The sequence below is a fragment of the Vipera berus genome (genome assembly GCF_964194415.1).
Source record: "Vipera berus genome assembly, chromosome: 1".
NCBI classification, from domain to species: Eukaryota; Metazoa; Chordata; class Lepidosauria; order Squamata; family Viperidae; genus Vipera; species Vipera berus.
The window spans coordinates 7,743,479-7,756,340 of record NC_138202.1 but is presented as its reverse complement, the minus strand read 5'-3'; the positions used below and the strand labels follow the sequence as shown (position 1 = coordinate 7,756,340).

Here is a 12,862-nt window from a genome sequence, read left to right as displayed (position 1 = left end):
CCATGAGCAGAGTGCAGACACCAACAGTACAAACACGATCTCTCCCCAACCCGGCTGACGAAAGCTTGATCTTTTAGCAATAAAATCTGTTTTTTTCTTATTCCATCCCAGTGTTCCTTTAGTTTGTTTGTTTACACACACACACACACATTGCCCTTTTCTTTTTTAATTGAATTGCCTAGGAAATACAAAGCATTTGTGCCTTATCTCTCTGCTCCAGAGAAGGTGCGGCCGGCCTCTTTTTGGAGGGCCTGGGAACTGGTTTCACTCAAGGCTAACGACATCCATCACCTTGAATCTTGGCACCAGCTGCTGCTAGCACAGCTGGCCACCTCCCACCGGCACATCCAGGAGAGAGCCAGCTAACTGTGTCCTGATAAAAGCTAAATAAATAAAAAAATTAAGCCCAGCCTAAATGCAGCTGCCTGGGTGACTTATGCAAAACAGTCAAGCCTCCTTTTGCAAAAAACAAAAAACTGATGGAGGCTGAATAGAGGACACAAAGGGAAATCCTTCCAGAAGGCAGACTAAGTTTTGGGATCTTGCTGGGACCTCCTTAAGTTTCTAGTCAAGAAAGAATGAAAGGAAGAGAGAAAGGGAGGGAGGGAGGGAGGGAGGGAGGGAAGGAAGAAAAGGAAGGAAAGAGGGAAGGAAGGAGAGGGGAGGGAGGGAGGAAGGAGGGAGGGAAGGAAGGAAAGAGGGAAGGAAAGAGGGGAAAAGGAAGGAAGGAGAGGGAGGGAGAGAAGGAAGAAGAAGGAAGGAGGAAGGAGAGGGGAGGGGGAGAGAAGAAGGAAGGAAGGAGGGAGGGAGGGAAGGAAGGAAGGAAAGAAGGAGAGGGGAGGGAGGGAGAAGGGAGGGAAGGAAGGAAGGAAAAAAGGAGAGGGGAGGGAGGGAAGAAAGAAGGAAAGGGGAGGGAGGGAAGGAAGGAAGGAAAGAAGGAGGGGAGGGAAGGAGGAAGGAGGGAGGGAGGAAGGAAAGGGAAGGAAGGAGAGGGGACAGGACAGGACACCACTGGAATTGCTCAATGATGAGATGGGTGGCATATAAATTTAATCAAGTAATAAAAATAAAGAAATAAAATTAAAATGGACTTTGTGTTTTGGACTGAGGGGAGGAATCTAGAACCAGAATCCAATTGAGAACAGATCTTAAGGCAGTAACTGGTGTGTGTGTGTGTGTGTGTGTGTGTGTGTGTATCTTTAGTTCACAGGGATTGATTCCTGGGGGGGAGGCATCTGACTTATGGAGGCCTTGTGGCCCCCCCGCCCCCGCTGCTCACCAAGCTTCCTATTACTTGCATCTGAACAGGAGATCCCGCACACTCTGGTTTGGTTTGCGAAGGAGGGAGGGGGGGCTGTTCCCCGTTTCCTTTCTATGGGAGAAATATGCGGGGGTGTCATTTGCAACTTTGCCTCACAGGACCTGCTGCTCTTCTCTGTGGGACACACACACACACACACACACACAAAACCACCCCGGTCGATTGCGAGTGCGAAACTTACCATCACGTAATGGCGCTGCATCTCGGATTTTTCACTGGCCAGTTTGTCGCATTCCAATTTCAGGCTGTAAAAAAAAAAAAAGAGGAAGACTTGGGAGGTGGGCAGGGGGAACAAAGGGGAGGGGGCTTCTCGGCCGTTGGAAACTTCCGTTCAGTGACCGTTCAAAGTTGTACAACAGCACCCAGAGAAAAAAAAAAGCCATTGACAAGGGGTCCTCACCCATCCAACCGTTGCTGCATCTTTCCGGTCACGCGATCAAAAGCTCGGGCACCCGTTTCTGAGCTTGAGATCCCGTACCATCCTCTAGATTTTTATTTTTTTTTAAAAAAAAAAACAGAATGCATCTTATAAAACATGCCCCAATTTCCAAATTGCAATTGACGTCTAAACTTAAGGATCCAGGAATGAAGATTCTTCCCCTCCGCCAGTGTTTTAAATTATTGCAAAATAATGGTGGATCCGCATTTGTTTGACAAAATACATAGGAAGGGGATCTCAAAAAAGAGAGGAGGGGCAGATCTGGAGATCATACTGGGATCTCGGGGGGGGGGAAATCTCTGGAGGATCTGCGAAAGACTGGCAAGCATGTCTGACTCCAAAGGGTTTAACCCAGGAGGTTGGCTGGGGAATTCTGGGAGTTGAAGTCCACGCATCTTACAAGTTGCTGAGGTTGACAAGACACTTGTTCTGTTCCAGTGACCTTTTTCACACAACTGCACCAAGGCTGCACACGGCTGAGATCCTGATAAGCAAAAATCGAGCAAATACATGCCTGAGTGATCAATCGTGCTGAGTGTTAAGTCCCCTAGGATCCAACCTTCTTTTCAATTTCACCAGCTCCCACATCCTGGCCTAGAAATCATCGTTCACACAACCGCTGGCTGAAAGCTGGAGAAAAACTAGGCGATTTACCTGTGGTACTGTGCCTGGAGCAACTGGAATTCATCTTTAATCCGGTCGCAGGAATCCGAAGTTGTGAACTTCAACTGCTGGGGCAGATGAGAAGAAGCCTGAAACAGAATTGGGGTGGGGGGGGCGGGGAGAAATATCCTTTAGCTGATTAAAAATTGAGCCTAGGAGCCTGCTTTAATTGCACTTGATTTGGTATATTGCTGAGCTGCCTGCTCAGGATGCTAGTCCTCAAGATTCCTTTTAGAAACCATCCATTGCACTGTCAAACAAATGGCATAAATTATGATTTAGGGGCTGCCGTGACCATGTTTACACTACAAGAGTCAGGGGTAGGCCACCTTGGCTCTTTTATGACTCGTGGACTTCAACTCCCAGAATTCCTAAGTTAACATAGCTCAGCTTGGAAACCTCTCCCTTTCCCCTCAGCGTTGCTGAGCAGGTTTTCATTGAGGATATTTCTGCACTTTGCTCCATCCAGCTTTCCTTCAACCCTGAACAGTCTCCCAGTCCCTCCTGTTGAAAAACACCCCCCCACACACACACACAGAGCACAATTCTGACACCACCATGCTTCACTGTTGGGATGGTATTGGGCAGATGATGAGCGGTGCCTGGTTTCCTCCAGACCTAACATTTGGAATTGAAACAAAACAATTCAATCTTGGTTTCATCAGACCAGAGAATCTTGTTCCTCACTGTCTGAAGAGTCCTTCAGCGGCTTTGTTGCAAACTCCGAGTGGGCTTTCATGTATTTTGCACCGAGGAGAGGCTTCTGTTTAGCCCAGGGGTCTTCAAACTTGGCCCTTTTATGACTTGTGGACTCCCAACTCCCGGAATTCCTCAGCCAGCCTGCCTGGCTGAGGAATTCCGGGAGTTGAAGTCCACAAGTCATAAGGGCCAAGTTTGAAGATTTCTGGGCTAGCCACTCTGCCATAAAGCCCAGATGGGTGGAGGGCTGGCTGCAGTGATGTTTCTCCTTCTGGAACTCTGTCTCATCTCCACACAGGATCTCCAGAGCTCAGTCAGAGTGGTCATCGGATTCTTGGTCACCTCTCTTACTAAGGCCCTTGCTCAGTTTGACTGGGCGACCAGCTCTTGGAAGAGTCCTGGTTGTGCCAAACTTCCTCCGTTTGAGAATTATAGAGGCCACTGTGCTCTTAGGAGCCTTCAGTGCAGCAGAACTTTTACTGTAGCCTTCCCCAGATCTGTGCCTTGCAATAATCCTCTGCAGGCAGTCCCTTTGACCTCATGGCTTTTGCTCTGCTACAACATGCACTGCCTGCCAGCTGTGAGGCCTTCCATAGAGAGGTGTGTGCCTTTCCAAATCATGTCCAATCAATTTAATTTACCGCAGGCCGACTCCAATCAAGGTGTAGAAACATGTCAGCAATGATCAAGAGAAATGGGAAGCAGCAGAGCTAAATTACACGCCTGGTTGCAAAAGATCTGAATACTTATGCCGATGTGATCTTTCAGGGTTTTTTTTTTCCTTTTTAATAAATTTTCAGATGTTTCTAAAATTATAGTTTTCACTTTCTCATTATGGGGTAGTGAGCGTAGAGAAATGAGAAAAAGAATTAATTTCAACAACTGTAGAATCAGGCTGCAGCGTAACAAAATTGACAAAAGCGAAGGGGGTCTGAATACTTTCTGAATGCACTGTGTATGTGTGGGTGTAAGATACACACACACACACATGTATGTATGTATGTATGTATTGTATATGTGTATAGCACGCGTATATGTGTGTTATGTGTATGGATAGATATTTTCCTTTCGAGAGCAGGCAACAGAATTTCATTTTTAATGTGGGCCAGTGTGCTCACAAGTAACAAAATGACAATAAAGGTTATCTTAGCTTATTTTACACAGCAACGTTTTGAGAGCCCCTGTGGAATAGCGGTGAAGATTATGAACCAGGAAACCAAGACGCTACAAGGGTAGGCAACCTTGGCTCTTTTATGACTCGTGGACTTCAACTCCCAGAATTCCTGAGCCAGCTATGCTGGCTCAGGAATTCTGGGAGTTGAGCTCCACGAGTCATAAAAGAACCAAGGTTGCCTAGGAGCTTCACAGGGTGGTTGTTATGGGGAGAACAAGAGGTGGGAGTTGCCTTGAGTTACACAAATAAAAGTTGGGAGATAAATCTAATCATAAAGAAATAAACATTTTGGCTACCTGTAAAGCAAGAACTGGACACGGAACCACTGATTGGTTCAAAATTGGGAAAGAAGTCCGGCAAGGCTGTATACTGTCGCCCTGCCTATTTCAATTTATATGCAGAGCACATCATGAGAAAGGCAGGGCTAGATGAATCAAAAGTTGGAATTAAGATTGCCGGAAGAAACATCAACAACCTAAGATATGCAGATGATACCACTCTTAATGGCAGAAAGTGAAGAATGCTAAAATGTGAGGCTTCCTCTACACACAGGTCAGAGCTCATCACATCATTCGAACACAACTCCTTCACCTACTGTGTAAAGCAGGGGTCTTCAAACCTGGCCCTTTTATGACTTGTGAACTTCAACTCCCAGAATTCCTCAGCCAGGCTTCAAACTTGGCCCTTTTGACTTGTGGACTTCAACTCCCAGAATTCCTCAGCCAGGAATGCCTGGCTGAGGAATTCTGGGAGTTGAAGTCCACAAGTCATAAAAGGGCAGAGTTTGAAGACCCCTGGTGAAAAGTGATGCATTTTTATTACTGTGTAATTTGAGGTTTGTGCAGTATCCAGACTGCAAAACTCTCTGTAGCCAACAGAGGGCTGCAAAGGGATCCAGAAAGATCCCCAGGTAATCCTCAAGCTATGACCACAATGGAAGCCAAAATTTCTGTTGCTATGCGAGGCAGTTGCTGTTGAGTTTTGCCTCATTTTACAACCTCTCTTGCTACAGTTAAGTGTAACGCTGCAGTTGTTTGGTTAGTGACACAGCTGTTATGTGAATCTGATTTTCCCATTTACTTTGTTTGTCAGAAGGTTGCAAACGGGGATCAGGTGACCCTGGGACACCGCAACCTTCATAAATGTGAGTCAGTTGCCAAGTATTTGAATTTAATTATTTTTAAATGTATTTGTTGCCTAACTCCAATGGACTCCGGATGGCAGTACAAAATAATCCTCAACTTGTGGTTATTTACTTAACAGCTGTTTGAAGTTAAAACAATGCTGAAAAGTGACATATCTCTAGTCCTCGCACTTATGACTGCTGCAGTGTCCCCAGTCATGTGATCAAAATCTAGGGGCAGCTGGCATGTGTTTACGATGGTTTCAGGTTCCTGGGATCAAGGGAGTATCATCTGCAACTTTCCGAGAGTGCAAAGTCAACAAAGGAAGCTGGATTTGCATAACATCTGCATGATTTGCTTAATGACCCCTGTGATTTAGTTACCCAGGCAAAAAGGTTATAAATTAGGCTAAAACTTGCTTCATGATTGCATTGCTTAATGATAGAGCAGGAGGTCTTCAAACGTGGCCCTTTTATGACTTGTGGACTTCAATTCCCAGAATTCCTCAGCCAGCGTGCCTGGATGAGGAATTCTGGGAGTTCCACAAGTCATAAAAGGGCCATGTTTGAAGACCCCAGCTCTAGAGCAATGTTTCTCAACCTGGAGGAACTTTTAAGATGTGTGGACTTCAACTCCCAGAATTCCCTAGCCAGAAGTCTGCAAGTCATAAAAGGGTCACGTTTGACAGAGGCTTCAATCCCAATTATGGTTATAAGTTGAGGACTACATGTACAGATCTGGTCGCCAAGATTTGGCATTTATTATTAAATACATTCTATACAGCCAGCTGTCCATCCAGAGTGGCTACATTAATTGCTCTGAGCATGGCCCAGAAAATCCCTTTTGAGATTATTGAGGCCTTCAATATCTACAGGTATCAACAGGCATGTATTTATGACATTTGCAAGGTCCCGGGGGTCATGTGACCTGCCCAGCCGGCTTCCGACAAGCCAAGTCAATAGGGCTGGGGTGGGAAGCCAGATTCACTTAACGACGGCATGATTCACTTAACTGCAGTGATTCCCTTAACAATTGTGGCAAAAAAGGTCGTAAAATGGGGCAAAACTCAATTAACAACCGCCATGCTTAGCAACAGAAATTTTCGATTCAATTGTGGCCCTTAAATCGAGGACTACCTGTATTTGACTTGTTTCGATATAGTCCAGGTCCGGCTGGATATATCGGTTTCATAGCTGGACAGATGCAAACAGATGTTTTACAGGAAGCAATCCTGCCACTCTCTCTGCCTTTAGCTGTTGCAACAATTTGTGATTTTTTGGGGGGGGCCCTCCGTGCTTCTCCCATTTCGGATGTTGAACACCAGGATTGCACGCAGTCCTTGATTTACGACCACAATTGAGTCCATACTTTACGTTGCTTAGTGAGACAGTTAAGTGAATTCTGCCCCGTTTTACGACTTTTCTCGCCGCAGTTGTTAACCGAATCACTGCACTTGATAAGTTAGTAACCCGGTTGTTAAGTGAATCTGGCTTCTCCATTGACTTTGCTTGTCAGAAGGTCGCAAAAGGGGTCACGTGACCCCGGGACACCGCAACCGTCATAAGTATGAATCAGTCGCCAAGCATCCAAATGTAAATGATGCCAACATGGGGATGGCTGGAAGGGTCGTTAAGTGTGGAAAATGGTCATAAGTCTCTTTTTTTCAGTGCCGTCGTAAATTTGAACAGTCACTAAATGTTGAGGATTACCTGTATTTTTTTTCCCACCCGTCCCCATGCACTGTTGCAGGCCTCCTGCTAATCCATGGTTTGTTTTAACACAAATTTGTTTTTTTTTTATTAAAGAGTTTTACAAAAACAAAATTTTACAATATATCCCCGAATCCCCCCCACCCCAAACCCGCCCACTTCCCCCACCCCACTTCCCAGAGCTAAATACAGGATTATAGTTATAATAATCATATTCTAAATAAAAATTATGCATAATATACAATTAACCAAATTCATAATGTGCTTTAACTCCCCTTTAACATAACTACATGCAAAGTACCAATAACAATATCCCACTAAATTCTACTCATAAGCTAAATGGAACTTTTTGGTCCCATATTTGTTTTCAATATAATTTATCCATCTCCTCCAAACTGAAATATATCTTTCCTGTGAGTGATCTTTCAAGTAAGCAGAAATCTTAGACATTTCTGCAAGATTCGAAACTTTAAACACCCATTCTTCTATAGTGGGCAAACTATCCTTCTTCCAATATTGTCCCACCAGTAACCGTGCTGCTGTTATCATATTCAACATCAACAAATTTGTTAAATTAGTCATGGAGTAGTCCAAACATCACCCACCCTAAGTTGTAACACAGAGTGTGCAAGTTGCAACGGTTCAGAGATGTGTTCAGAGAGGGAAGAGAAAAAGCCCATCACGGCTTAATTAGATGTGGTCAAATCCAAATACATCTGAGAATATTATGCATACATTAATTTAATTTACTGTAATGCATTAATGTTTCTTTTGAAGCAGAATATGATATATTTTTTGGCGTTCTCCAATAATTCCCACAAATCCAGTCCTTTGGACACCTCTTCAGCATAAACCCCAGATTGTTCTTCCTGATTATTCAACACAAAATCAGCCAGATTTTATTTTAGGATCTGGTGACTTTTGCGACAAACGTTGTCACCCATGAAGGGATCCTGAACAACTTTACCACAACGGCACAACCTTGGGGACACACAATCTTTTCCAGGTTTGTTGACCTGGGCCAGGGGTCGGCAACCTCGGCTCTTTTATGACTCGTGGACTTCAACTGCCAGAATTCCTGAGCCAGCATAGCTGGCTCAGGAATTCTGGTAGTTGAAGTCCACGAGTCATAAAAGAGCCGAGGTTGCCGACCCCTGACCTGGGCTCTGGAAAGTAAATTTTGGAGTGCGTGGGACACATCAATGTTTGCTTTATTTTTTGCCCTTTTTTTCCCCAGTCTGCGCTGCCTTCTTTGGAAAAGCAAAATGAAACCGGTGACCCTCTTTGCATTTCATTCCATTTCATTCTACAGGTTGTCCTCGACTTACATCCGTAGTGGAGCCCAAGATTTCTGTTGCTAAGTGAAAAGTTTGCAAAGGGAGCTTTGCTCCGTTTTATGACTTTTCTCGCCACGTTTGTCAAGTGAACCACCGCAGTTATTACATTTAGTAACACGGTCGTTAAGTGAATCTGACTTTGCTTGTCGGAAGGTCACAAAAAGTGATCCTGGGACACTGCAACCGTCGTGTATATATAGGAGGAGCCGGTTGCCAAGCTTCTGGATTTTGATCACGTGACCATGGGGAGGCTGTGACGGTAAACCGGTCACAAGTTATTTTTTCAGTGCCATTGTAACTTGGAACGGTCGCTAAATGAACTGTTGCAAGTCGAGGACTTCCTGTTTGTTTGTTTTTTTTACATCCTATAAAAATCAGCTTCTTTCTGCAGAGGCGTTTAGAAGCTCACTTCCCAGCAAACACAGGGCATGCGGCCTGCTTCTAGCAGTTTCATTATAAGTGGATCCTGTTTCCTTACATCTATTTCAACCTAGAGATAGACATCCGAGTGCAAAAAAAAAAAAAGGGGGGGGGGCTGAGTTTATTTATAACTTCTCCCAATCCCCATATTTTGCAACTTCCATCATCTCTTCCAACCCAGTTCTAGCCCCAACCCATCTGAGCCATTCTTGCCCCCCCATGGATTTTTCGAGGGCCCTCACAAGCTCCCCTCTGGCCCTCAACTCCCAAACAGGAGGGTTAACTCCCCTCCTCAATGAGGACCAGTTCCTTAACCCACACTCATCTTCTCCAGAGAGTCACCTTGCCACTATCAGGGTCTAACCACTTCTTGGTCCCTTTTTCCATCCAGCTGGTGTTCAGCCAGGCTTGTGCCCCTCGTGTCTGGAAAAGGGGGGGGCAATCACCGGGGTCCCCATCCCCCCCCAGGCCAGAGGTTCTTCCCTCCCCCACCAGCTCCTGGTCCACGCCCTTCCTTCTATGCCCCAATTCCCTGGCTTCCCCCTTAAGAATTTCTTTTTGCGGGGGGGGGGGAAATATCTCCTGCATGGGTAACCCCTTCCCCAAAACATCCCCTCCCCCCCTTCTGGCCGCACCACCCACACCTGGTTCCCCCAATTCTCCCTCCCCCCCTCCTTCCCACTCCCCCCTTTGCAAAACTAGAGAGTGGGGGAGAATCACGCCTTGCAATCCCCGATACCCCTCCTCTTAATATTGGGGGGGGGTGTTCCTCGACCTCTCCTGAACTCTGCTCCCCCCCAGCCAGGCCTTTTTCTCTCCCCCTCCTCCCTTTCTCCTCCGCGACTGGTTTTTTTTTCCCCCTCCTTCCTCCCCACGGCCCCCCAAGCCCCGTCCGAGACCCCCCGAGATCTCCTCCGGGTGTCCCCGATCCTCAATACATCCCTCGGCCTTTCGCTGCCCTCCCTCCCCCTCCCCAGCACCCAACTCCCTTCCCCCCCCCATCCCGCATTCCCACGACGCTCCTGCCGGGGCTTCGAGCAACCCCCATCCAGCTCTCTAACCCAACCCCCCCCCCACGAAACCCCTTCCTCCTCCTCCTCCTCCTCTTACCGAGTGCCGGCTTTGCGGAAACATCATGCCAGTCCGTCAGCCGAGCCGGAAGGAGCCGAGTCCGGATGGCCCTCCGGCTGCAGCTCCTGGCGCTGCACCCGCTGCTGCTGCCGCCGCCGCCGCCGCCGAGCGGGGAAAGGGCGGCCGGGGCGCGAGGAGGCGCAGGCGGCGACTTTGCACCAGGCGTCGTCGGTAGCAGCGGCCTGGGTGGGTGGCTCCAGCCGCCGCCGCCGCTGCTCGGGCCGGGCCGGATGCCCCGCGCCCGCCGAGAGACGGAGTCTTTCCACCCCCCACCACACACACACACACACACACACACACACACGCTCCGGGCCGCTGCTCGCCCAGCAGGGAGGCAGTAGCCGAGCCTCCCCCCCCCTCTCCCGGGCGCGGCGAGCGGAGAGGCCCCGGAGGCGTCTGGAGCGCGGCGGCTACCGGGGCTGCGGGCCTAGCCGGGCTGCGAAGGACGGAGAGGGCAGCGGCTCAGTTCCCGGGCCTCGCCCGCGCCTCGCTCGCCGCCGCCGCCGCCGCTGCTGCTGCTCCTATTGTTTAATGGCGGCTGCGGACCCCCCGCTCGCTCCTGCGGCTGAGCGGCAGCACCACCTGCTGCTCCGCCGCTGCATTTCCGAGCCGCCCCCCCCCCACCGCGCGCCGCCCCCTCGCACGCGCGCGCCCCAGGCCCCGCCTCCGCCCCGCGGCTGTGTGTGTGTGTGTGGGTGCGCGTTCCGGCAGGCGGATGCAAAGCGGGCTTGGGGAAGGGGGGAGAGGGAGGGAGGGGGAGAGACGCCGCGTGGCCTGGCTCCGCGGGAGGAACCCTCTCCCCTCCCCCCCCAGTCTTTGCACCGATGCCTGGACGGGGGTCGGTCCCGGTTGTGTCCCCCCCACTCCCCAGCCTTTGCACCGATGCTCGGATGGGGTCTCTCTTTGCACCGATGCGTGGGCGGGGGTCGGTCCCGGTTAGTCCCTCCCCCACTTTGCCCTCCCCTTCTGCACCGATGCGTGGACGGGGGTCGGTCCCGGTTGTGTCCACCCCCCCCCCCACTCCCCAGCCTTTGCACCGATGCTCGGATGGGGTCTCTCTTTGCACCGATGCGTGGGCGGGGGTCGGTCCCGGTTGTCCCCCCCCTCCCCAGCCTTTGCACCGATGCGCGGATGGGGTCTCTCTTTGCACCGATGCGTGGGCGGGGGTCGGTCCCGGTTAGCCCCTCCCCACTTTGCCCCCCCTTCTGCACCGATGCGTGAACGGGGTCGGTCCCGGTTGTCCCCCCCCCTCCCCAGCCTTTGCACTGATCCGCGGATGGGGTCTCTCTTTGCACCGATGCGTGGACGGAAGGGGGGGTCGGTCCCGGTTAGCCCCTCCCCCACTTTGCTCCCCCCCCTTCTGCACCGATGCGTGAACGGGGTCGGTCCCGGATAGCCCTCCCCCACTCTGCCTCCCCTCTTTGCACCGATACGTGGATGGGGTCCTCCCCGCCCGCCCCCTCTGCGCCATTGCGTGAACGGGGTCGGGAACGGATAGCCCCCTCCCCCGCTTTTCCCCCCCCCCCCACTCTGCACTGATGCGTGAACGGGGTCGTTCCCGGATAGCCCTCCCCCACTCTGCCCCCCCTTTGCACCGACGGGCGGACGGGGTCGATTCCCCCCCCGCTTTATCCCTCCCTTTCCACCGATGCGTGGACGATTGCGCCCCCCTCCCCCAGCCTTCACACTAATCTTCGCACCGATGCGTGGACGGGGGGTCGGTCCCGGTTAGTCCCTCCCCCACTTTGCTCCCCCCCCTTCTGCACCGATGCGTGAACGGGGTCGGTCCCGGATAGCCCCCTCCCCCACTCTGCCTCCCCTCTTTGCACCGATAGGTGGATGGGGTCCTCCCCCCGCCCCCTCTGCACCATTGCGTGAACGGGGTCGGGAACGGATAGCCCCCTCCCCCACTCTGCCCCCCCACACTGTGCCCCGATGCGTGAACGGGGTCGTTCCCGGATAGCCCTCCCCCACTCTGCCCCCCCCTTTGCACCGACGGGCGGACGGGGTCGATCCCAGATACTTCCCCCCCGCTTTGCCCCTCCCTTTCCACCGATGCGTGGACGATTGCGCCCCCCCCAGCCTTCGCACTAATCTTCGCACCGATGCGTGGACGGGGGTCGGTCCCGGGTACCTCCCGCCCCCCCCCCCTCTTTGCAACGAGGCGTGGACGCGCGGTCGATCGCGGAGAGCGACCGAGTGAGGGAGCGCCGGATCTTCATTGCCTTCCCCTCCCCGCGCAAAGGTGCGCGCTCGGTGGGGTGGCAAAGCGATGGCTGGGGGGGGTTTTGACTTTGCACGCCCCCCCCCGCTCCTTTTTCAATCAAGCTCCTGGGTGCGGCTGGCAGCGCAGGTTTTAGCGCGGGGGGGGGCGATCGGGTTGCAATTTGGGTTTTTGAACGGCAGGGAGGTGGGAAAGCGGAGAAAGGGGAGAATAGGATCGGGTCGGGGTCTCGGAGGCTGCGGGGTGACGTCGAGCCGGGCCCTACGTCACTGGGGGGGTGAGTGACGTCATGGGTGCTGCCTTGATTTCCCCCCTCCCCCCCCCAAGAAGGCAGAGAAAATGTAAGAAAAAAAGACAGTGCAGTTCAATTGTACCCATTATAAAGCGAGGCATAACCAGGCTGTAAATAAGTACAGGTAGCCCTGCACTTAACGACCACCAATTTCTGTCGTTAAGCGAGACAATTTGTTAAGTGAGTTTTTGCCCCGCTTTACGACCTTTCTTGCCGCGGTGGTTAATCACTGAAGTTGTTAAGTTAGTAACACGGTCGTTAAGTGAATCTGGCTTCTCCATTTGTCGGAAGGTCGCAAAAGAGGGAATCGCATGACAAACCCCCCCCCC

General features: G+C 51.1%; 1 protein-coding gene across 2 annotated transcripts in view; it reads right to left on the bottom strand.

The window, feature by feature from the left end:
* TLE5 (TLE family member 5, transcriptional modulator) overlaps window positions 1–10,621 on the bottom strand; it is a 29,209-nt gene extending 18,588 nt beyond the window's left edge. For both annotated transcript variants that reach the window (XM_081321544.1, XM_081321545.1), the window contains exons 1-3: window positions 9,997–10,621; window positions 2,415–2,512; window positions 1,503–1,566 (exon numbers count right to left, since the gene is read on the bottom strand). In XM_081321544.1, coding sequence (XP_081177670.1) covers window positions 1,503–1,566; window positions 2,415–2,512; window positions 9,997–10,023 — 189 coding nt within the window. In that variant the 5' untranslated portion in view covers window positions 10,024–10,621. The remainder of the gene's footprint in view (window positions 1–1,502; window positions 1,567–2,414; window positions 2,513–9,996) is intronic.
* Between the last annotated feature and the right edge of the window lie 2,241 nt (window positions 10,622–12,862).